We start from the raw sequence: 24,203 nt of genomic DNA on the forward strand, positions 1-24,203 counted from the left end.
GCTTTAAAATATATATAAATTTAAGTGAGAACCCTCGAAGTCCATTATGCTCAATGAGAGTTTTTCTAGCCAAACATTTTAACATAGATATAAGATTAGTATCAACTAGATAGTTAAAAGAGAAAAGTTGTCTGTGAGTTCTGCAAGTTCTAAAATTTTAGAAAGAGACTACCAGGGACTTTTAAAAAATTCACAAGAAAGAATCTTTAGTAGTTCTTTGTTCGGGCTCCAAACTTCTGAGATATTGATGTTTGATTTCGAAGCTTGTTTCCAGCTATGAAGCATCCCTGTGAGGTCCATTTCCAAAATATCCATCGAGTTGACATCACTCGCAATTATATTAACAGCCTGCCCAGATATGACAATGCAAAAGGCCCAACTTGTTAATCTTAATTGAGGTTCAAAAAGGCATGCGCATATTAAAACAAGACAAGAGTATTCAAAATTAGAAAAATAGAAATTTGAAATGTTACTAACAAATTCCATAGAAGTACTATCATAGGGGTAATAAGCGGGAGAAATGTTCAAATCCTAGATCCATTTTGTTACAAATCGCATCACAACATGAGGGATCAACTAAGCCTGATCCATCAATTACTTTGTTCCTTACATCCCAAATAAAATAACATGTAATAATAAAAACTAAACAAAACCAAACAGGAGATTGTTTGCCCAAAGAATTAGAAAGGAAAAGGGAACGACACAATTAACGAGGGGCTGGAGAAAAGTTTTGTTCTCAATCCAAGGGGGCTAGAAGCCCACATATGCTTAGTCCAATCACAATTAAGATAGAAAGAGACGCCACATCGACTCATCACAAGAACCACACAGGAGACAAGTAGATTCGATTGCCATCCGCTTTGATAGACTAGCCTTGCCGAGAAGTCCTACATTTAAGACACGCCAAAAGAACATTTTAAATTTTGGATGAACATTAATTTTCTTAAAAACATCTCCACCATTTAGAGAGGTTTGGATTTGATTGAGAATTTGAAATGGATTTAGCAGCAAGCTGAGTGGAAAAAGATCCAAATTTAGAAAGAGTACATCTCCAAGTATCATCAATTATAGGAATGTAAATATTAGAAATATTGTTAACAATATCAGGAGGGAAATAACGAGAGTTAATCAGTGCTCCAATTAGTATTAATTATAATATCTTTAACTAAAACAAAATTCTGGATTGGAGGGGATGTGAGATGGGTAAAGTTTTCGAGGAACAAAGAATCCATGGATCAAACCAACAATATGCATTAGCCCTGGATCCAATTTTATACCAAGAGATGTTCTTAAGAGAAGGAAGGAGAGTAGCTATACTATTCCATGTCCATGAACCCATTTATATCTAAATTATTGTTTATATCCCTACTTATAGCCTCATCTGGGTTATGATTTAAAATCAAGAATCAGATCATTGAATCGTCTGATATGTATCGAAATCGGCCATGATCCTGGATCTCGATTTTGACCGATTTGACTAATCCTATTCACATTCAAATCCTATAAATGTCCATGTTTTTGGACATGTGGACCGATTCTAACCGATTCCGAATCCGGATCAGAATCGCCACTGTCCGATTCCGTCTCCGATTCCTCATTTTTGCACTTTGCTTGCAGGGGCGGCTGGTCCAGCGTTCAGCCGGCCGGAGGGTTTGAAGTTGACTCGCAGAAGAAAGCTTTATTTTCGTCTCTTCAGTCTTCATTAGTCACAGAACCGATTTTTAGGTCTTTCAACTGTTCCCGCCAATATTTCAGAACAGAAGATACGCAGACAGAGAAAGAGTTAATGGATACCCGGGAAGATTTGAAGTCGATCCTTCCATTTTTACCTTTGGTGCTTCGATCGTCATCTCTGTTCTGGCCTTGTCAAGTTGTTGAAGCAATTAAAGCTCTGTCTAGAGGACCCGAACACAGCAGGGTAGACTCGGGAGAGGTTCTCTTCCTTGCCATTTCTGATCTCCGGGAATCTCTCGGTCTTTCCTCTGAACGATTAGCGGTTTCAGCCGCCGAAGGTTATGCTCTTTTCTTCGACGAGGTAGTCAATTTTTCATTTCACAGTTACTTGTCAATTTATCGATTAAATTCAAATTTTTTTTTTTTTTGGTTTGTAGTGTTGTAATTCCAAAAATTCATTATATAAAATGAGAAAACAACAGTCTTAATTTTGGCGGTTAAAGCTTAGACGTACTGTGTACAGACTTTGAATGTATAAAAGTTAAGGCCGTTGAGGTTATTTCGTGCAGTTAATGTCTCGTGTTGAATCAAGGAAATGGTTCTCGAAGGTCCTTCCATCCCTCGCAGCTATGTTGTTGCGGTTGCCTTCTTTGTTAGAAATCCATTATCAGAAAGCGGATTACCTTCTCAGTGGAATCAAAACTGGTCTTCGGATAGTAGGTCCCCAAGAAGCAGGCATTGTTTTACTCAGTCGGGTATCTATTTTATCTACTTATCTATGTTGGCCATACATAGCCCTTTAGGTTTAGTTCTTCCTCTACTCTTGACATGGCAGAAGTGATTTAGTGGGAATAAACAATGCAGAGGAATTTGTATTCGAAGCTTTGTGTTTGCATTAGTATCCTATTACAAATTGATCAAATATGCTTCCTCCACTAGTACCTTCCCAATGTGAATACATGGTGTGATTTTGAATTTGGAAGTTTGTTGATTTACAGGAACTGATCGGTGCAGTTCTTACATGCTCCTTCTTTTGTTTGTTTCCAATCAATAATAGAGATGCCAAACATCTTCCAGGCATCAACTTGGATCATTTATTTGCGTATGTAATCTTCAGCTTATCTTGTTCATAGTTTGACAATCTTTATGCATCTAAGATAATGAGATTAAGGCATGAGTGGAAAGATATGTAGTTTCAACCCGAAGTGGTCCACCCAATTGGACAGGCCAACCCCATAACCCTCTGGTAGGTTGAGTCAGCTTGCAAGTTGGATCTCTTTAAGAATTTGTGAAAGTACAATGAGGTGTTTGTTTGGTGAAAATTGCCTCCTTCGGGTGGAATGAACCTCATTAATATTCTTAGTTTGTTTGGGTTGATTAGGGACTAGGTGCATGTTTTCGGGAGCTTATCATGCTTATGGTAATGGGATTTTAGAAGCCAGCTTCTAGGAACCAGGAAGCTGGACCAACCAGATGTGTCAGTTTGAAATCTTTACCACCTCTAGCTTGAGAAGCCTAGAAGCCACCCCCTAGCTGCTTGGCTTCTTGAGCTGGAGGCAGAAAAGATTCCAAACTGACACATTCTATTGGACCCGCTTCAATAACTCCTTGAAGCTGTCTTTTGGAAAGCCCAGAAGCTGAAGACAAATTAGCTTAGCCAAATATGCTCTGTAGGTTGACGTCTATCTTTGTGGATCTATGTGACTTTATTTTCCAGTTTTGCTCCTTTTCTTCACCTGTTAAAATTAAATCTTGCTGGAATACATACTTGTCTTTTGAGATTTACCTTTGGCATGATATTTTTGATTGATGATGATAAGTTGATAAATGAAAAGACTATTAACAAATCAGACAGAAAATGATATTTTAAGTGCTAGAGTTCCTCATGTGTGAGAAAGATCTTTGTTACTAGACTTGGGTTGCAACTTGGTTAGTTCACTAATGTTTCTATGGATATGGATGAAAGAAATTCTAAATCTCCTAAAGATGCTCAATGCCTGCTAGCTTTCGTGATGCCATCTTGTTGTTTAATTGGTTCAGATGAATCAGATGAATTCGTTGCCATTTATATTGATACCTTTCAAGTTGGTGGGCTGTCAAGCCATTAAAGATTAACAGATTGAATCCTGAACTTGACAACAAAACAGTCAGATGTGTACTGTTACCTATTGGAAATGTCCATTGAATCTTGAGAATGAGGGGGGAAAACTAGAAAATATCTAAGTGAACATGGTATAAAGGGAGGAAATGAATTTTTTTTCAAAGAACCTAGGCAACATAAAGCCAAATTTAGAAGCTGGCAACTTCACTTTGAACCAGCACCTCTTGAGTTCTATGTCTTCCTCATCCTTTTATATGGTTCCCACCCTGGAAATTTTATGTTTTCTAATAACTGATAACGAATCTGATGAGGAATTTGCATTATCTTAGTGAAAAACAACAGTTCTGAAGAATATAGTTCGAGTGATAAACGAGGAAGGTGAAATCTTTTTAATGAAGTGCTAACCTCATACCACTGAGATCCAGTGGGAAATCAGCCTGCAGTAGGATCTCAGGTAAAGAATAAAACCAGATTTTCAAAAAAATTTAAGAACAAAGAGTCAAGGGATCAGATTCAGCCAAAATTCTGGCTAGAGGCTCTAATTAGTTGGGAGGATATAATATCTAAAATCAAGCTTGATCCAATGGTCAAATTCTCAGGATCTGAAGATTCCTACTTGAAGAAGGACTTCCCAAATCCAAGAATCGATAGAAGGTTCATACAAACCAGATTCAAGATTTATTTGAGTACCAAATAACACGCATAATGATAATCAGAAATCAGATCAGATTTAGAAACAAAGCTTTAAATTCAATGAAACTGTAATCAGACTTGTAGTAGGTAAATAGGAAATCAGTTTCAAGTTTGAATTTTCAAACTATTAGAAGGTTCAGAACAGATACCAATTGCTATGTATGGATGCAGAATTGAAATCAAATGGTTAGATTTGAAGTTTTAGAAAATTCCTAGTTGGAATAGGAATTCAAGAAACCAGAAAACCAAAAAGATAGGATTTTTATGCTCAGAAGTCAGAATAGAATCAGAACTTTAAGGAAAATTGTAAACAGAAGTTCAACAACTCAGATCAACCAATCAAGCATCAGATTTAAGTCAATCTGAAGGTGTGCAGAAAATAGAATGTATAGGTACTAACCTGGAACTGATGGAGAAGATAAGATGAGAAGGTTGAGAAAAGACTTAAAATACTTAATTAAAAAGTACTATAACTTAACTACGTAACAGCACATGGGACCCGTGCAATCTTATCCATGTATTTAATCCCATATTCAGAACTAAGACCCCATATATGGGCTTATAAAAGAAGCCCATTACATCAATAAACCCAAAAATAAAAAGCCCAAGGCCTAAAGAACCCATCCATGAGCCAAAATAAAGTCTTTTGAGGCCCAATTGAACAATCTAAACTGCACCACTTTTATCCTTTTATTCCACTATCATTGAAACCCTAAGCATAAGTTGTATCTTCAAATGTTTAGGTGGATTTCATCCATAGTTGTCAAGGCGCTGCCGCTAGGTGTCCAGGCGCCTTCAGGGTGTCAAGGTGATACCTCACCTTACTGGATGTAGGTAAGGTGACCGCCTTGGCCACCTGGGCGTCGCCTTGGACTCCTTGGTCTGCCTAGGTGGCTCTATATTTTTTTGTTATGTAATACAGATTATTTTTTTAACCTTTTTATTCGGCAGTGTACAAGATTATAATGCTTGCGATACATGGTATCATAGAATCTTAAACCTTGCTAAACTATTGTATCTGGTTATACCATTATAGTTTATTGCTAATTCTCTGTTAGATTCTGTTATGATCTTATGTGACATATCAAATATCATTGAACTGAATTACACCCCAGCAGCATGCCCAGCCTGTGTCAATCTCTCTCCCTCCCCTTTGGAAATGACCCCCATGCCCCTACCCATCTTGCCTCCCATTGGTGCATGCTGCTAGCTTGCCGCAAGCGGGCAGCATGCTCAACCCTCTCTCTTATATTTAATTGCTGGTTTTTCCTGCTAATTTGTTGTGAACAATCGATCAGTCTTACAATGGATGTTAATTTATATGTAACTGCTGGCTTCTTAATTTGCTGTTGTTTTACTTAAGATGTGTCTATACTAGATATATGGGATAGGGGGGAAAAACACTAGGGCACCTTGTTCCCTAGGCGGCACCTAGGCACCCCTCCACTGCCTTGGGTCACCTTGGTGCCTTGACAACTATGATTCTATCAAAGCATGTTTTGATTGTTGGGAGGATTATTTTCTGTATGGTATGATTAATGATTAGCTTTTTTGTTTGTTGATTAATCTCTTTGTGTTCCAGTTTGTTTTACTATGTGTTAATATCTACCTTACATTACTTTTAGGTATGTGGCTATATGCATGTTAAGGGTGGACTATACCACAGTCATCTCACCAATAAGTAATTCCATATGTTTTTGCTGTCTTCAGGAGTGTTTATACCGATTATAACCAGAACCAAGAACATAAGATAAAGTGCCTCATACATTATTTCGAGAGGATAAGTACATGCATGCCTGCAGGCTGTGTCTCATTTGAGCGGAAGGTTCTTTTCTGGAAACCTGTTCATTCTTCTGTTTCTTATCCCAACACTGACTTCTGGAGCAAATCTGTTGTCCCCCTCTGCCATTTTGAGGTAAAAAATAAAAACAATTAAAAAAAAATTATATCTAAAGTTGTTATCTGGATGTTATGTTTATGGAAAATCATTTAGTTTTTTTAGGGTCATCATGTCTCTTTCCTGGTTTTGCTAAAGTTGCTTCTTCTTCTGTTCAGGTTTCACATTCAGGACTGATTGAAGATCAGTTATGTGAATCTCTTGAAGTTGATTTTGCCAATAAGTATATTGGGGGTGGTGCTCTTCATAGGGGCTGCATACAGGTTTTTCTTTCCCCTTCAAAGCCTGGAATAAAAATGTCTTTTAGCTGCTAAAACTTTTAATGCTTAAATTAGGAATATAATGTACGAACCTGGATTTCCTAAATGGCCATTTAGGATGGAAATCTCGTTAGCAGTCACCTAGTTGTTTAGGATGGAATCTCCTTAGCAGGCACCTAGTTGTGCCCCATGGTGGGCAGATGGGACTGAAATTTTGTGGACAAGTAGAATCCCGTGCTGCTCATAGGTCACTTTCAGCATGAACGGAGTTGGTCATGTGGAAAAACAAACCATGGAATAATTTAGGACTGCGAAGAGGGTTTGTGAGACTACGAGAGGGTGCATGGACATACATTTAAGAGACTGCCATTACATGCGAGTGTAATTATTGAGTTTGAGTATAAAATTTGACACTGGGCCTGTTTAGATCATTCCCTAGATATCCAATTGTCGGATTTTCCACATCAATATTGCATGTCGAAAAACTAGATGCGTCCATTAAAGAGATTCCATCTTAAGTGTCTGTATAGGAAAATTGGGACATAATCTATTATTCAATTGATGCTCCAGAGCTTTTGAAAGCACATCAGCTAGGTGTATTAGTAAATACACTGAACAAATGTGTGTAGTAATGTAGCTCTAGATAGGAGAAGAATCCTACTAGAGGCCAAGCAACAGGATCTAAAAGGGCTGCTGGTTTGAATGGACAGAATTAGGATTTTAGGTCAATTTCTATGGTTAGGTTATGAGAATGGGGTTAAATCTTATATGGTTTTAATAGGCAGGTCTAGGAGAAGCTAATAGTGTAGGTTTGAACTAGGTTTGAATAAAATTTCAAATTTCAGAAATTTAGGGTTAGGGTTTCGGGTTTTGGGTTTTAAAATTTAGGGTGAAATTAGGGTTTAAACATGGAATTAGGGCAAGGGGTTAAGGTCGAGTGCTAAGGGCAATGAGAGGGATGTTCGGCTGTAATATGGTGCAATTCTGAATCTCTGATGGCTGGTTAGGTCTATACAGGAATTTGGGGTTTTCGGGGTTTTACAGAGACAATGTAAATCAGGGTTTGAGTGGTTGGATGGGACTGAGATAAATATCAAGTGGTGGAGGAGGCCTAAGGAGGCTGTGGTTGAATTTTGATGAGATTCTGATGCGGGATTAATGCTGGACAGGGTTAAGGGTGATTAGGGTTTATGAAATTCAACAAAAAACAAAGGAGAATCGATTGGGGGGGGGGGAGTAGAGGGTTAGGAACAGAATTGGGTCTCAAACTTACAGTAGAACCCACTGGCAGCAAGCTTGGACAGCAGAGAACGATAGAACCACCTTCAGATTCAGGGATCCTCCCAGCCGTCACGGCGTAAGGAGTCGTAGGAGATCCACCTACCCTTTCTTCTTTGATAGAACCACAAGGGCAAACACTCACAAGGAGCAGCAGCAGCAACAATGGCAGCCAACGATTTTTTTAAACTCATAAAACTTGTGGGGGGAGCCTCCCACGATTTCAATATTAATAATAAAGGCCATAGGCCAAAACCTAATACAAATTAAACTCTTCCCTCACTTAAATCGTGAAGGGGGAACCTAATTAAAACAACTTAAAATTTTAAAAGGGTTAAAAGACCTATCTACCCCTAATAACTTAAAACAAAAGATACTTTAATTAAATCACTTAAATTGAACCATGGTTTGAACCGGTTCAATTTAAGTTTACAAAATAGCTGAAATAAAACTAAGTATAGAACCTACTAAATGTAAACCTAAGCTATGGCTCCCAAACTAAGCCCTAATTTCAGGGCTTCTTCTTCTTCTTCTTCCTTCGGGTGTGGGCACATGGTGCTGCGTCATGTAGGTTTCTACTTCTTAGCCTGGTTTTGAATTCTATCATTTCTATGAACACATGTTTGGTTATGGTTAGGGTAAATGGTCAAAAAATAATTTCTTTGGGAAATCTGCATGTATTTAGACATCAGTACACCACTGAGAAGTGGCAACCAATTGTAGCCATGCTTGCACCATTTATTTGGTAGATTTTATTCAACACCAATTATGCTATATAGCCCGATTATGAATCAAAGTTACAACCCTGGAATATGCAAAGCATATTTGTGGAGATTTGATTAGGAGAGACCTAAAAGCTTCAAATCAACTCTCTAAATTTTATGGAAAGTACTACCTTCACTTTGGGCTTTTCAACTGCTCCAAATGTTAGTCATTTCAAGAATTTAATGCATGAATAGAAATAGTTTAATGCAAACTTTATCTGGGCTTGGGCCTGGCAGGATAAAAACACTGGCAGAGTTTAATGCAAACTTGGTGTCCATGTTTTAAATGAGGACAAACTTGGAAAGAGTATTGATTACAATTTTTTAAGGGAGGAGTATCTCCATGCTGGCAATTTGGGGGTTCCTTCCCAAGTGGACCAATAGGAGGGGGTGATGGAGGTTTTGTAAATACTGGGAGGGAGGATGGAGGAGAGAGACTGAGAAAAAAGAAGAAAAAAATCTATGACTAGTGCAGGCAAAACTGGCGGCATGGAGAACCGTTTCCCATTTATTAAAATGTGTATTCTTTTGAAAATGAATGGGACAGAGGGAGAATTAATTTGTCAGCTCCAAAAATCGCCCAAGGGATGTATGGAGCTGTTAGTTTTCAATAGATAGTAACATAGAGTCCAATTTTAGGTTGGATCATTGGGAGAAGAAAAACCTGGTTGTAGAGGCAACTTCGAGATTCATCTATTAAACTTCATAGAATAATAGAATAATTTGTATCTCATGCCATATTCCTCCTGACCTCTAGTTATTATTCTAAAAACAGTTGGTTCTTATTCTAAAAAAGTTGGCTGTTGAGAAGTGAAAACCTTGAAGTTTCCAAGTAAAATCAAATCTAGCTAGAAAATTTGGAACCATAAAAGTGTTCTGCCAATGATTGGAAACAACGGAAGCTTTCCTAAACTAATAATTACTGCTAATGCTTAAGGAATTTGAAAGCTGTCCAATGTTAATTGATGACCCTAAATTAAACTTCAGGGACAATTTTGTTAGGCTATGGACCCTCTGGTTGTCTAGGCATTGCCGAGGAACCTTACAGGCCAAACCTCAGCCCCTATTGCCTGGGCTGAAAGATTTAAACTTAAGCACTCTAGATCTATTTTTATGTCAAAATAAGTGCATAACATTTTTTATTGTGGTACAACACCAGAACAACAAATGAATTATAATATTAAAGGAATTTAATTGACACTTGTTAAGAGATATGTAACACAATAGGGGGAGTCCCCCTATCGTGGTTTCCTTTATTGGTTTATGTCTTTAATTGTTACTTTCCTAGTCTAAGTAAGTTTCTTATTTTAGGCTTTAGGCTTAATTAGGTAAGAGTTATATTCCTTTTGTAATTCTGTTTTGGTTTAATATAAATATATGTTGGCTGGTACGGTAGAATACACATTCTATCGCACAACCCTTTTCTCTCATTGTTCTCTCTTCTCTCTTCTTTTTGCCAGGCACTGGTTACAGGTTCTGGGATTCTTTACACGGTATCAGAGCACTAACCAGTACCTGGTTCTCTCCATAAAAGCCATTTTGAGAGTCGTTTTGGGTTTCTAGTTTGAAGAATGAAACCCTAGTTCAAGAAGACGACGAACTAGGGTTTCCATGAAGATTTAGTGTGGAAAATCATACATGTTTATTTCGAATGTTTGCTGGCAGTGGTGTGAATCATATCTTATCGATTGCTACTGCTATTTTTTCTTAATCGATTGCTGAAGACTTGCAACAGCTGGTGTCTCTCTTCAATTTTGTTGCTCTGCCTCATTGTTCCCTTGCTAGATTATCCTGCTACGATTCAATCTATTATTGTTGCGGATCCTTTGGTTTTGTTCGATCGAAGAAGAGGGTTGAAGGAGATTGATATGTTGATTTGCTATTCTGTTGGATTGTCTGACAATATTGTATTGTTCTCAATTTCTGCTGCTGCCCTAAGCGATGGCTCCATCAATGGTTTCTATTAAGTATTTGCTGATTTTATTGTTGTGTTTGTACATAGAACCATATATACTACTATTTGTTGATGTTGGTGTTCGGTCGAAGACGAAGGGTTTCGAAGGTTGAAGGCAACCATTGATTTCTCTTGTTGATGTTGGTGTTAAAATATGTAACCCTGGTTTATGCTGCTTCTGTGTGGTTTGATTGATTCGATTGGTGGAGTCGAAAGTGTCTTTTTTGCGTTCTGCTACCGTGTTGATTTGCTGATGGCATCTTCAGCAAATTTTTGGTCTTGAAACTTGGAGAAGAATTTCAGAATCGTGTCTCTCAAGAGGTAGAAGATAGTCCACGACTCTCCTGATTTGTTGTGGTTCTGGTGTTTTGTGGAGTCCAGAGGTTGAAGACGAGATTTCTATTGAGTCATGGTTTTTCCGCTGGCTGCTTGGTTCAGCGTTGCAAAACGCCCCTTTTCTTCCCCAAGGTGCTGCTTCTCTATTCACTTTATCGTCTCAGGTTCTAAAGGTTGAAGACAACCACAGAACGTGGTGTTTATTCTTATATTTCTGAATCCCATTATTGCCCCTACTTTTGCCCTTACTTTTGCCTTCAATTACTTCATAGCCTTTACTTATTTTCCCTTCCAAGTATTTCTCCCATCTATAAATCTAATTCCTTTCACGTCCCATTGTTTCTTATTTAACCAATTGCCCCTTAAACATATTCTGGTTATTTACGAAATTGTCATTACCTTGTAATACCTACCATTTTGTTGATTGGGTGGATCCACAAATGATCTGAACCAGGTTTTGGAACCCTGGATTACTTTATTTGGTATATTTGCTTGGACTTGACCAAAGATATCATGGATTAATTCCAGAATTGCCATTGGGCTTACGTTTTTGGATGGAGTGATGATTGTGCTTGCCTAGCATTTTACCGTGTGGGGTGTGATTGAAGCTTAATTTATTGGGATCTTATTTGTTGGTGCTCTTTCTTATGAGATTTGTTGCGATATCCGTCCTTTGAGATGTTGATCATTGGTCACTATTTGTTCACGTGTAATGCTACACGTGAGGGGGAGATTGAAAATGTCTACGGCAAGCAATTTTATCTGAGATTTTTTTTTGTGTTCGGGATTCAAGAGTGAGTCTGATTGTTGTTGGAGTGCCTTCCTCGAGATGGACTTTTGTGTAGCCATTGGAGCTGCATTTTTGTGGAATTTTGTGTAGCCATTGGAGTTGCACTTTTACAGGCTTTTTGTGAAGTCATCGGAGCTGCACTTTAATGAGATTTTGTGTAACCGTTGGAGTTGCACTTTTGTTTGTCTTTGTTGGAACAGGTTACTACTTGCATTTTGTTGCCTTATGTGGAATTCCGTGAATACTGGCTTGATCAATGTGATTATAGCCCAACCTTTATTTATAATATTGAAATCATATGACAAAAATATAACTAAGCAATGTGGGACTAAAACCCACATACAAGAATACCCCATGGACAGATTTACCCTTTGATCCATATTACAACACTCCCCCTCAAGTTGGTGCATACATATCAAACATGCCCAACTTGCTAACAGTAGGAAAGAACAATTTTGTCCTTATTCCTTTGGTAAGGATATCAGCCAACTGTTCACTAGACTGAATAAATGGAATACAAATAATTCTTTGTTCTAGCTTCTCTTTGATGAAGTGCGGTCAATCTCAACATGTTTGGTCCGATCATGTTGGACCGGGTTGTGAGCAATGCTGATTGCTTGACTTCCATCCTGATGAAGTCGCATAGGAAGATCAACACTCATCCCAAGTCTTGAAGAAGCCCCTTGAGCCAAAGAAGCTCACAAATACCCTGTGCCATAGCTCAGAATTCAGCTTCAGCACTAGATCGAGCCACAAGAGCTTGTTTTTTTCTTCTCCAAGTAGTTAGGTTACCTCCAACAAATGTGCAATATTCAGATGTGGACTTTCGATCATCAGGACTGCCAGCCCAATCTGCAACAGTGTATGCTTCTATCCGGAGATGGCCGTGTGAAGAGAATAATACTCCTTTCCCCGGAGCTGACTTGAGGTAACGGAGAATTTTGTATGCTACTTCCAAGTGAGAAGAGTGAGGATCATGCATATATTGACTGACAAGGCTTACAGCAAATGTGATGTCTGGCCGGGTATGTGAGAGGTAAATCAATCGACCCACTAACCTATGATAGCTGCCTTTGTCCACTGGCTCACCTTCCTTACTCTTCAAATGTGTGTTGGGCTCCAGAGGAGTATCTGCTGGTTTACACCCAAGCATCCCTGTTTCTTTCAATAAATCCAAGGTATATTTCCTTTGAGAGAGAGATATGCCCTTAGCTGAATAGGCAACCTCAATCCCTAGGAAGTACCTCAATTTGCCCAAATCCTTGACTTCAAACTCCGTGCCCAAATAAGCTTTCAGCTTCTGAATCTCATGTGCATCACTGCCTGTAATTACTATGTCATCAACATAGACAATCAAAAGGGTAACTTGCTGTCCCACTCTCTTAACAAACAATGTGTGGTCTGCATTACTCTGTTTATACCCATATGCGATCATAGCCTTGTGGAATCGGCCAAACCAAGCCCTTGGGGACTGCTTTAGACCATTCAGGGCCTTCTTTAACTTGCACACTTTCCCCCGAGTCTCTGAAGAGGTAAAACCTGGGGATACCTCCATGTAGACATCTTCTTCCAAGTTTCCATGTAGGAAGGCATTCTTCACATCGAATTGTTGAAGTTCCCATCCTTGATTTACAGCACAAAAATGATGACCCGTACAGTATTCATCTTCGCTACAGGAGCAAAAGTCTCTTGATAATCGATTCCTTGGGTTTGAGTAAACCCTTTGGCGACTAATCTCGCCTTGTATCTCTCCATAGAACCATCAGCCTTGTGCTTCACAACAAAGACCCATTTACAACCAACATGCCTCTTCCCATGTGGAGAACTTACCAAATCCCAGGTCTGATTTTTCGCAAGGGCAAGCATTTCTTCATTCATTGCCTCCTTCCATTTTGGTTCGGCTATTGCTTCCTGCCAAGTGTTAGGTATAGAGACAGAGGACAAAGAGGATATGAAAGCATGAAAGGCAGGAGTTAGAAAGTTGTAGGACACAAAGTTTGAGATAGGATGCTGAGTACAACTTCTTTTTTGTTTGCGAACAGCAATGGGTAAATCAAGACTAGGATCAAGAGGGGGCTTACCCGAAGTATGACTAGGAGCAAGATTTGGAGTAGGAACAGATGCCGATTGCGTAGGTGGTGCAGCAGTGGTGGTTTCTTTCTCTTTGTACCGAGGACCATCTATAGGAAAATCAGTTCCCCGAGTGTATTTCTGTGTCACAAGCCTCTCCCCCTGCACCTGTTGCTCAATCTGTCCCACTTCTTGTTCTTGACTTGTAACTCCATCCTCTAGTTCAATAGAAACATCTTCAATGGTTGGTATCTCAACATCTAAAGGAGCAATCAGTGGGACCTTTTCATTACTTTGAGTACCCCCCTGTAAAGGTACCGGCGGTGGAAAGTAAGCCTCCGACTCCCGAAAGACAACATCCATGGTGACCAACACCTTTCTGGTAGGAGGATGGTAGCATTTATAGCCCTTCTGAGTCGGTGAGTAACCAAGAAAAATGCACCGTAATCCTCTGGGATCAAGCTTACCATGGACGTGGTGATTTCATGCAAACACAACACAGCCAAACACTCTTGGGGGCACCACAAAGGTGGATTTGCCAACCAACATATCCAAGGGACAGCGGCCACCCAAGACACGAGATGGAAGTCGATTGATGAGGTAAGTAGGTGTAAGCACGGCATCACCCCAGAAACGAGGAGGGACAGACATGGTGAACATAAGGGAACGAGCTACCTCCAATATATGTCTGTTCTTGCGTTCAGCCACCCCATTTTGAGCGGGAGTGTCAACACAAGAAATCTGGTGTATAATCCCATGGCTGTCCAAATAGGAACGGAAAGCACCATCCATATATTCCTTGCCATTATCTAAGCGAAGAATCTTCACCTTGGCATCAAACTGCGTCTGGACCATTTTGTGGAATAACATAAAACAATTGAACACATCACTCTTGCTATGCATCAAATATACCCAAGTCGTCCGGCTAAAACAATCGATAAATGTGACAAACCATCGAAACCCAGAGGTAGAAACACAATGGGTAGGGCCCTAAACATCAGAATGAATTAAACCAAAAGAAAAATACTCCGAGTTTGCTTTGCCAAAGTGCAAGCATCACAAGAAAAATTGTGTTTATTACATTGTTTTACCAGACTAGGAAATAAAGCATATAAAACCCCAATCAGGGGATGGCCCAAACGACGATGCCAATTATTCAACTCAAGCAATGCAGAATCAAAAGTAGAAGATGCCGGCTGTGATGTCAATGCTGTCCGGGAACTTTCAAGCACGTACAGACCACCAACCACCTTACCACATGCAATCGTACTGTCCGTTTCCAAATCCTGAAATAAACAATGAGTTGGAAAAAATATTACTTTGCAGTTTAAATCGTTAGTTAGACTACTAATGGACAACAAGTTAGTAGTAAACTTAGGAACATGTAAAAGCAGAGGAAAGAGTGAGAGAGGAGGTGCTGAGCGGATCCCTTCCCGAGAAATAGAAGAAAGAGACCCATCAGCAACCCGAACCTTTGGTGGCCGAAAGAGGAGTATATGTGGTAAAAATAGAGGAAGAACTGTCATATGGTCGGTTGCTCCTGAGTTAATAACCCAAGAGTCAGGCATGACCGAGGTGCAATTCCCACCAAAAGAAATACCTGTGGAAGAAGGTGCATTGGAAGGAGCAGGTAGAGACACCGCCATGGAAGGCGATACAATGCCGAAGAAGATGTGTCTAAGCGATTCATCATATCCCGCAGATTTTGCAACTCAGCCATCACAGAGGAAAGAGACTGTTCAGATGGATCTTCAGTAGCAGCCTGATTAGCACGAGAGGAACTGGGCCAATTGGAACCCCCCTTTCCACGCCCACGAGTATCCGCAGGACGACCATGAAGCTTCTAACATTGGTCCTTGGTGTGCCAGTCCTTCCCACAATGATCGCATTTAATAGGCGGGCGATCATTAGATGGCCGATCAGTAAGAGGAGGACGAGAGGAATTTCCACGGGAAGATTGAGAACCAGAAACAAGGGTTCCTGAGTGACAGGATGAACCATGGCAGTGCGCCTCGTGTCCTCAGTCGAAAGTATGGCATAAGCCTGCTCCAAAGAGGGAAGAGGATCCCGATTCAAAATATTGGACCTGATATTATCAAATTCAATGTTGAGGCTGGCCAAAAAATCAAACAGCTGTAGACCATCCTCCCACTTCCTGATGGCCGTCGCATCAACATCCGTGGTAGCCTTAAATGTGCCCAAAAAATCCAATTCCTGCCACAATGTGCACATGGTATTGTAATATTGGGACAGAGACAACTCCAGCTGCTTGGTAGTATGGAGCTTCTGACGGAGTTCATAGCATTGGGCTGCATTCCCAACCTGAGAGTATGTGTCATGAGCCGTCTTACAAATTTTTGTAGCGGTGTCAAGAAGCAGATGACGACCAGCAATGGTCTGGTCCATGGAATTAACCAAGCAGGACATCACCAAAAAATTGAAATTCATCCATCGATCCTGAGCCGATCCAGCCTCTGTAGGCCTGACTTTAGTGCCAGTGATATAACCAGAGAGCCCACGGGAACCAATAGCAAATAAATAGGAACGAGACCATAGAAGATAATTGCTGCCATTCAACTTTATGGGATTCATCGGAAAGGGAACAAAGTCCCGCTGGTTGGAATCGTCAGAACCAGTCGAAGCAGTCGTGATCTCGGACTCGTCAGGCATGGTGGCTGAAGAAAAATAGGCAGAGACAAATCCCCCAAAAAAAATCAGAACATGTATAGGGTAAAAAATGAACCCTTGGTGGGAGTCAACTCATCACCAAGGGATGAAAAAAAATTCGAACAAGGTGGAAGCCCCCCCCCCCCCCGAGGTGTGTAAAGGTGGCGGAAAAAAATCTGTCCGTAGGGGTATTCTTGTATGTGGGTTTTAGTCCCACATTGCTTAGTTATATTTTTGTCATATGATTTCAATATTATAAATAAAGGCTGGGCTATGATCACATTGATCAAGCCAGTATTCACGGAATTCCACATGGCATCAGAGCCAAAAATATTCCGGGGATATGGGAAGTAAAATTTTTTCGTTTTTTTCTGTCTTCTTTTTTTTCTTTTCCGCCATTTTGCCCTAAAACCACCCACCGCCAGCCCCTCCACCACTTCCGCCAGCCACCAACAGCCACCGCCGACCACCGCTGGCCCTCTCCCTTCCTCCCGCCACCTTCGTAGGTGTGTAAAGGTGGCGGAAAAAGGAGGGAGGGACCTACGGAGGTGGCGGGAGGAAGGGAGAGGGCCAGCGGTGGTCGGCGGTGGTTGTTGGTGGCTGGCGGAAGTGGTGGAGGGGCTGGCGGTGGGTGGTTTTAGGGCAAAATGGCGGAAAAGAAAAAAAAGAAGACAGAAAAAAACGAAAAAATTTTACTTCCCATATCCCCGGAATATTTTTGGCTCTGATGCCATGTGGAATTCCGTGAATACTGGCTTGATCAATGTGATCATAGCCCAGCCTTTATTTATAATATTGAAATCATATGACAAAAATATAACTAAGCAATGTGGGACTAAAACCCACATACAAGAATACCCCTATGGACAGATTTACCCTTGGACCCATATTACAACACCTTCATTGGGAAGGACATTTGATGTAGCCGTTGGATGCTGCATTTTGTTATCTTCCTTAGGAAGAGCTTTTCTTGTTGGTGTGTTGATGATTGGATTTGTTTAGGCTGCTATTGTTGATGGATTTATTGATTGGAGTGCTGCTTTGAGCTCGCTGGTGTCTATAACTACATGTGTTCAAGACTGGTGCTGCCTTTCATATTTGATCTCGTTGGTCCAAGCTGGAGCTTTCTTTTGATATGTGTATACTCCAGCTTGAGGGGGAGTGTTAAGAGATATGTAACACAATAGGAGGAGTCCCCCTATCGTGGTTTCCTTTATTGGTTTATGTCTTTAATTGTTACTTTCCTAGTCTAAGTAAGTTTCTTATTTTAGGCTTTAGGCTTAATTAGGTAAGAGTGATATTCCTTTTGTAATTCTGTTTTGGTTTAATATAAATATATGTTGGCTGGTACGGTAGAATACACATTCTATCGCACAACGCTTTGCTCTCATTGTTCTCTCTTCGTTACAGGTTCTGGGATTCTTTACAACACTGAAAGATGCATATTGTTTGCTCAAATCATTGATTGAAAACAACTAAATAGAATCTTAACATTACAACGTGACAATGAACAAAAGTATGTGGACACACCAGTCAAAACCAATAACAACAAAGTAAAAGCATCTCTTTTATAAAGTACACAATTGCACATATCTCTTACTAGGTGGTACCCGAGCCCAAAATGGTGCTTATGCACATGCCTGATTGCCTAGGTTGCTGCCTGGAAATCTTGGCGAGTGCTTAGTTCATTGGTTGCCCACTGTTCAACTTAAGAATTCTTTCATTGTGCTTAGTATAATTGAAATTTATTTTGGTGGCCTTTTGGATGTTCCTGTCCTACTGAATGTATTTTTTCTTCTTCTTCTCCTCTTGTTCCACACATGGCATCTTTTCTTCCTTTCCTCAACCACCCTTGTTTAGACAATTCAAAATAGGACATCGTCTCTCTGAAATTTGACTCAAGTTGTGGAATTTTGATCCTTTTTTAATGCTGGTGTGGCTTTTATCTTGTGTAGGAAGAGATCCGTTTCATGATCAGTCCTGAATTAATTGTTGGCATGCTTTTCTTGCCTTCCATGGCTGATAATGAGGCTATAGAAATTGTTGGTGCTGAAAGGTTTTCAAACTATACTGGGTGAGTTCATTTTGGACTATAGTTTTTGACTTTATGTTTAATTTGTGAGGTACCTTTGGTATTTCTATAGTATCACTTATTGCGTAAGCACTGAATTTAAACCAAAACCATCATGAATTCTTTTGTTTCTATTAGTTGCATAGACGCACATTACATGTGGTGCAACACTAGAAAAAAAACCCAAAAAAAAAAAAAAAGATAAAAAAATTCCAAAAGTTATTTCTAAGTAATGCTTTATTAATTTTTGGGTGCTTTCCTGAATTCCTCAGCAGATTTTACAGGTTTAGAAAGGCTGCAAGTGAAGTTGTATGAAAAGAAAGGGGTTGGGCAGTGGACATATAATGTGCTGTTATCTAATAAATTTAGGATTGGGATTGGGATTGGGATTTAGTAGGGTCAAGGTAAAAACAATTGTGACCGGCTTTAATGGAAGTTTGGAGTTCAGGATGCTACAAAACAATGTTGTTGAGATTTGGGAAAAACTGACTTGTGTCACTTTGACACTAGCCACCTTTATTTATAATAAAGTAAAGAGAGTACAAGTACCGTAATGCCCCTAGGGCAACAAAAAAGAAACCCTAATGACAAATCTATCCTTATACCCCATATTACAACACTCCCCCTCAAGTTGGTGCATGGATGTCACACATGCCCAACTTACACAAAATTGGATGAAAAACTTTACTACTAAGACCTTTTGTAAAGACATTTGCTAACTGATCACCAGATTTAACAAAAGGGATACAAATAAGACCCTACTCCAGCTTCTCCTTGATGAAGTGTCGATCAATCTCCACATGTTTTGTACAATCATGCTGAACTGGATTATGAGCAATACTAATAGCTGACTTACTATCACAGTGCCATAGTTGTCAAGGCATCGCCTAGGCGTCCTAGCGGAAAACCAAGTGATAAGCGATGGCATGCTTAATGGGACTCACGAAAGGCGGCTGCCCTGACCAACTAGGCATCGCCAAGGCGGTTAAAGTGACGCCTTGGTACGCCATGTGGTCAAGTCGGCTGCCTCTCTTGAGTGCGGTTTTTTTTTTTGCATGCATTCTTCCTTTGTTCTGTTTCTTTACTTTTTATTTGTTAATGTATAGTTGTATTTCGTGTATGCTGCTACATGGGATCATGGTTATATGAATAACCTTGTAAAACTAAAATCCCTAGAAGGCTAAAACTTCTCAAAAGTAAAAATAAGTAAAAAACCATCGACCAGTCGACCTGGACCATTTTTTTCTTTCTGCGGAGTCTGCTCAAACGAAGGCGAAAGGTTACTCTTTTCCGGCACTGTTATTCTGGCAACTAGACTCAGGCAAAGGCCGCGAAGCTTCCTCCTATCTTTCCATCTCTGGCTAGGTAAGTATACTAGTCACTTAGTCAGTAGTCCGTACTCCCTAGTAGTCTTCTTCTTCTACTCTGTTTTCCTTTTTTTTTTTGCTTGATAGCTGCTCTGCTTCTTCTTCTCTGTAACGTACTAATGCCTGCTGCTGCTTCCCTAATTTTTTTTTTTTTGCTTGAATGCTTGGTTAAACTGCTCTTCTTCTTCTCTGTAGTCTGTAACGCCTACTGCTGCTGTTTCTTCTCTGTTTTTTTTTTTTTTGCTTTGTTTAACTGCTGCTTCTTCTTCTCTGTTTTTTTTTTATTGGTTACTGCTTCTTCTTCTTCTTCTTCTTTTCTGTAGTACTAACACCTGCACCTGCTGCTGCTGTCTGTTTTGATGTTTTCTTTGTAATGGTGAATCACTAAAATAGATATTAGAATATTAAATACTGCTGTAGCTTCCCTGCTTCTCTATTTTTTTTTCTTTGCAATGACATGATGTGATGATGGATTGATGATAGACCAATGGATGCTGATGCTGCTTCTTCTTCTTTTTTTATATTTTTCTTTGCAAGGATGAATCAGAATCATAATCTCTTTTTTTTTTCTTTGCAAGGATGAATCAGAATCATGTTCTCTTTTTTTTTTCTTACCCTTCTCTGCTTCTCTGTTTTTTCTTTTCCTTTTTTTGTAGTTACTTTTATCCCTTGGCACATTGCAAGCTTGCAAAGTATTGAATATTGATTCATTACACAATGGACGGCAATGGCACTCATAATAATGTTGCTAGTAGTGGGCCTGATAACGTAGTACTGCGGGGTATGATCCATTCAAAGACCCAAAGAGGAAGGCCAAATCAAATGACCCAGGGTGATATCTACTCATCTGGGCTGGCCCACTAGGCAGGTCCTACTTGGTCGCCTCCATCATCCCCAGTGGCTCCTGGTCTCTCCCCCCATTTCCCCCCCTCCCCTTGCGGATCTTTGTAGCTCCCTCCCCACCCCCCATCCCTCCTGGTTATCGTGGCAGAGGGGACACCATTCTTTGGCTCCCTTCTCCCTCCAGCAGTTTCAGCTCACACTCTGCTTGGAATTTGGTTAGGCCCAGAGGGATCCACTGTCCTTGGCACAAAGTCGTCTGGTTCAAAGGGCATATCCCGCGTCACAGCTTCACCTCTTGGTGTGCTCTCGCCAACTACCTCCCAACCCAGGTCTTCCTCATTCACCAACACATTCCGGTTTCTCCCCGCTATTGCCTCTGCTGGAATGGGCAAGAAGACACTGATCACTTGTTCTTCTTGTGCCCCTTTGCTTCCTCCATTTGGAAAAGAGTCATGCGTTCTTGCTAGCTAGGTAGAAGAAGCCCCCTCCCGCTTCATCGGGAATGGGTTTGGATAGATATGACATTTGGAGGGCATTCAGCCTGTGATTCTGTGAGCAAGCTTGCCTTTTGTGCCATCGTCTCCCATATTTGGATGTAGCGCAACCTTAGAAGATGGACCTCCAACTCTCGCTCTTTCGACAAGATTTGGAGACTTCGATGTTTCCTCTAAAATCCGCTCTCTTCCTCTCTCAAATGTAATGGATTCCCCAAGGAACAGGCTCATTGTTGTATCCTAGGGTCTTCCTCTCTCCATTTTGCAGCCTAGTTAGCTCTTGGCTTTGGTTTGTTTGCCCTAGGGCCTGTGTATTCCTCCTTTCTTCGTAATATGATTATTATTCATCCAAAAAAAAAAAAAAAAAAGACCCAGGGTGGAAGTATGGGCATTGGCCTGACCTTACAGACAAATACCTTGTCAAATGGTTAAAAACTTTGACAAATGGTTAAAAACCTTGACAGTTGACATCTCTTCAATTTTTCCATATTCTTGGTAGCATCCAGGTTAAAGTGTTGAGATATGTAACCCGATAAGGATTTTTTGGGTATTTTATCTGTTTTGTTTACTTGTCTTTCAAGCTTTTGAATATTATAAATAGAAGGCTTGGGATGGAATTCAGTTCATCCAAGCTTGTGTTCTCTCAAGAGTCTTCTTACATCTTCTCTTCTCTCTTTTCTCCTCTCTAAAGTTACTGGTTACAGGTCCTAGGTTTTCTACATGGTATCAAAGCTAGGCTACCAGTGACTGATTCTCTCCAAGATTGCCGTTTTGAGAGTTGTTTTGGGTTTCTTGTTTTTAGAAAGAAACCCTAGTTCATCAAAGAAGAAGAACTAGGGTTTCATATACTAAATTGCTGATTTGCTACATTCGATTGACGAAGACAACTGCTACTGGTGTCTTGTTTCGTAAACTATTGCTGATCGAAGGAACTGTTGCAAGATTTGAGGGCTCTCCTCGATCGCCTGCTGCCTCTGTTTGAGAGTCGTGGTCCGCTGGACTCTCTTTGTTCTCCATATTGGTTACCGATTGCAGTTTCGTGGTCTTTCTGTCTCTGATTTGCTTCCTGATTTTGCTGATGTTGAATTGATTTGCTAAAGGGTTTTTGTTGAGTCTGAGAAGAAGACCTGCCACCCCACCATGCTTGCTGGTTTACTTTATTTGACTCTCGTTTTCTAGCGGAGGCTACAGAACCACTATTTGAATCGATCCCTTGTTCTCGATTTCCTCGTGTGGCTGGTTCTCGGAATTGGTTTCTTCGGCCGTGTTGCTGGTTTTTTCTCTCGTTGCATGAAGGTCTCGTTCTCCTTGCTGTCCTCGTCAACTCCATCCATTACTCCGATGCTCTGTTCTTGCGCTACATCTGGTTAGAGAAAGAGAGAGTTGATTTCCTTCAATACCGTTTTGTTCAGCCCCTATTTCTGGAATATCAATCGCTAGTCAAGGGAGATTTAATCCCTATGAGATTCACCTTCACTCACATCTTCCTGGTGAGACCCACTTGACTGCAATCAAATCTGACCTTGCTTCTACTGCCAGGTCTGTTTTCAGAACTGTTTACTCGTTGTTCATATTGGAGAGTCAACCTTTTAGTTGGTGTTGGTACAAGGGTCCTGAGTTACGAACTCATCCCCGAAATTTCAGTCCAAATAAGATTTGTTTTGAAGGAGTTCTTTCCCTTAGGGTTGACATGGGTTACCGCTCGACTGAGTTCTTCTCCCATCGTGAGGTTGAAGAAGAGCTTCTTCCCACAATTTCTCTTCATCTTTGTTTGCTTTATTATGAGTTTCCATTAATACCCCTCCCTACTCCTCTAATCCATCCCTTGTCCATATTTTATCATACCTTCCCAGTTTACCCTTTTGCCTAGTTGGGTTTATAATTGGATTTCAATTTAATTACAATTCTGCCATTCCCCTTGCAATAATTCTAATTCCCTTCATATTCCATACCTTTTGTATTTACCCATAACACCTTTGGAAATTTATGGTAAATTATAATTTTACCATTCATTCTTTTTTAATTACCCATAGCACCTTTGGAAAATTCTGGAAAATTACATTTTTGCTATTATCCCTTACATCATCTTCATTATTTGTTCCCGTGTATTACTACACGTGAGGGGGAGATTGTGTACAATTCCATTGCAAACTTGCAGAACTTGAAGAACATTTGTGCAAAACATTGAAGACCAGTTTTTCTCCACCATTGCCATTGGGTATCTTTGGTTATTGGGTTGTATTTGCCATGAGGGGGAGCTTGAAGTATTGAAAATCTATTTGAGGATTTACTGTTGGTTTGATTCAGGTTTTTCCGATGTTTACTACCCTATATGTTTTTCTCTTTCAAGATTATATGTTACTTTGAAGATCTGAGATTCATCACTGGACAGCTATTGAAGATCGATGAAAGCTGCTTTTTTTGGAAGATTGTGTCTGCTTTTTTTCTGTCTTTATTAAGATTGGTGCTTCTCTCTATTTTGAAGAACGATTCTTCTTAGGCTTTGCAGAACAAATCTGTCCCGGTTTGTTGATCAAGTCTGTCCGAGTTTGGAAGATCAATTATCTCCGGTTCTTGAAGATTTAACTGTCCAGGATTATTTGGGAGCATCATCCATTCGTCCATGTGTCAAATCCAAGTCCTAAATTACAAGCGGGTACTTACTGCCAGACACTGCTGCGACAATTTGGAAAGCTGCTTCGTCCTATTTCGTTTAAGTTGGGCATGTGTGCTTTCTATGCGCCAACTTGAGGGGGAGTGTTGGAATGTTTGGTGTGTGTGTGTTATGGTGGTTGATTGGAGTTCTCTCTGTGCTTACTGGAGTCTACGACTACTATTCAAGATTGGTGTAGCATTTATTTTTTTCTATTCTTATTGGTCCAAGCTGGAGCTTTCTTTTGATATATGTATACTCCACCTTGAGGGGGAGTGTTGAGATATGTAA

At 40.1% G+C, this 24,203-nt stretch overlaps 1 protein-coding gene across 1 annotated transcript in view; it reads left to right on the top strand.

The window, feature by feature from the left end:
- The first annotated feature begins 1,693 nt into the window (after window positions 1-1,693).
- The window catches only part of LOC122662582 (poly(ADP-ribose) glycohydrolase 1-like), a 46,931-nt gene continuing 24,421 nt past the window's right edge, over window positions 1,694-24,203 (top strand). The window contains exons 1-6 of the mRNA XM_043858248.1: window positions 1,694-2,035; window positions 2,244-2,429; window positions 2,673-2,776; window positions 6,179-6,383; window positions 6,524-6,628; window positions 18,440-18,558. Of these exons, the coding sequence (XP_043714183.1) occupies window positions 1,787-2,035; window positions 2,244-2,429; window positions 2,673-2,776; window positions 6,179-6,383; window positions 6,524-6,628; window positions 18,440-18,558 (968 nt within the window). The 5' untranslated portion in view covers window positions 1,694-1,786. The remainder of the gene's footprint in view (window positions 2,036-2,243; window positions 2,430-2,672; window positions 2,777-6,178; window positions 6,384-6,523; window positions 6,629-18,439; window positions 18,559-24,203) is intronic.

The sequence above is a fragment of the Telopea speciosissima genome, chromosome 5, assembly GCF_018873765.1.
Source record: "Telopea speciosissima isolate NSW1024214 ecotype Mountain lineage chromosome 5, Tspe_v1, whole genome shotgun sequence".
Taxonomy (NCBI): Eukaryota; Viridiplantae; Streptophyta; class Magnoliopsida; order Proteales; family Proteaceae; genus Telopea; species Telopea speciosissima.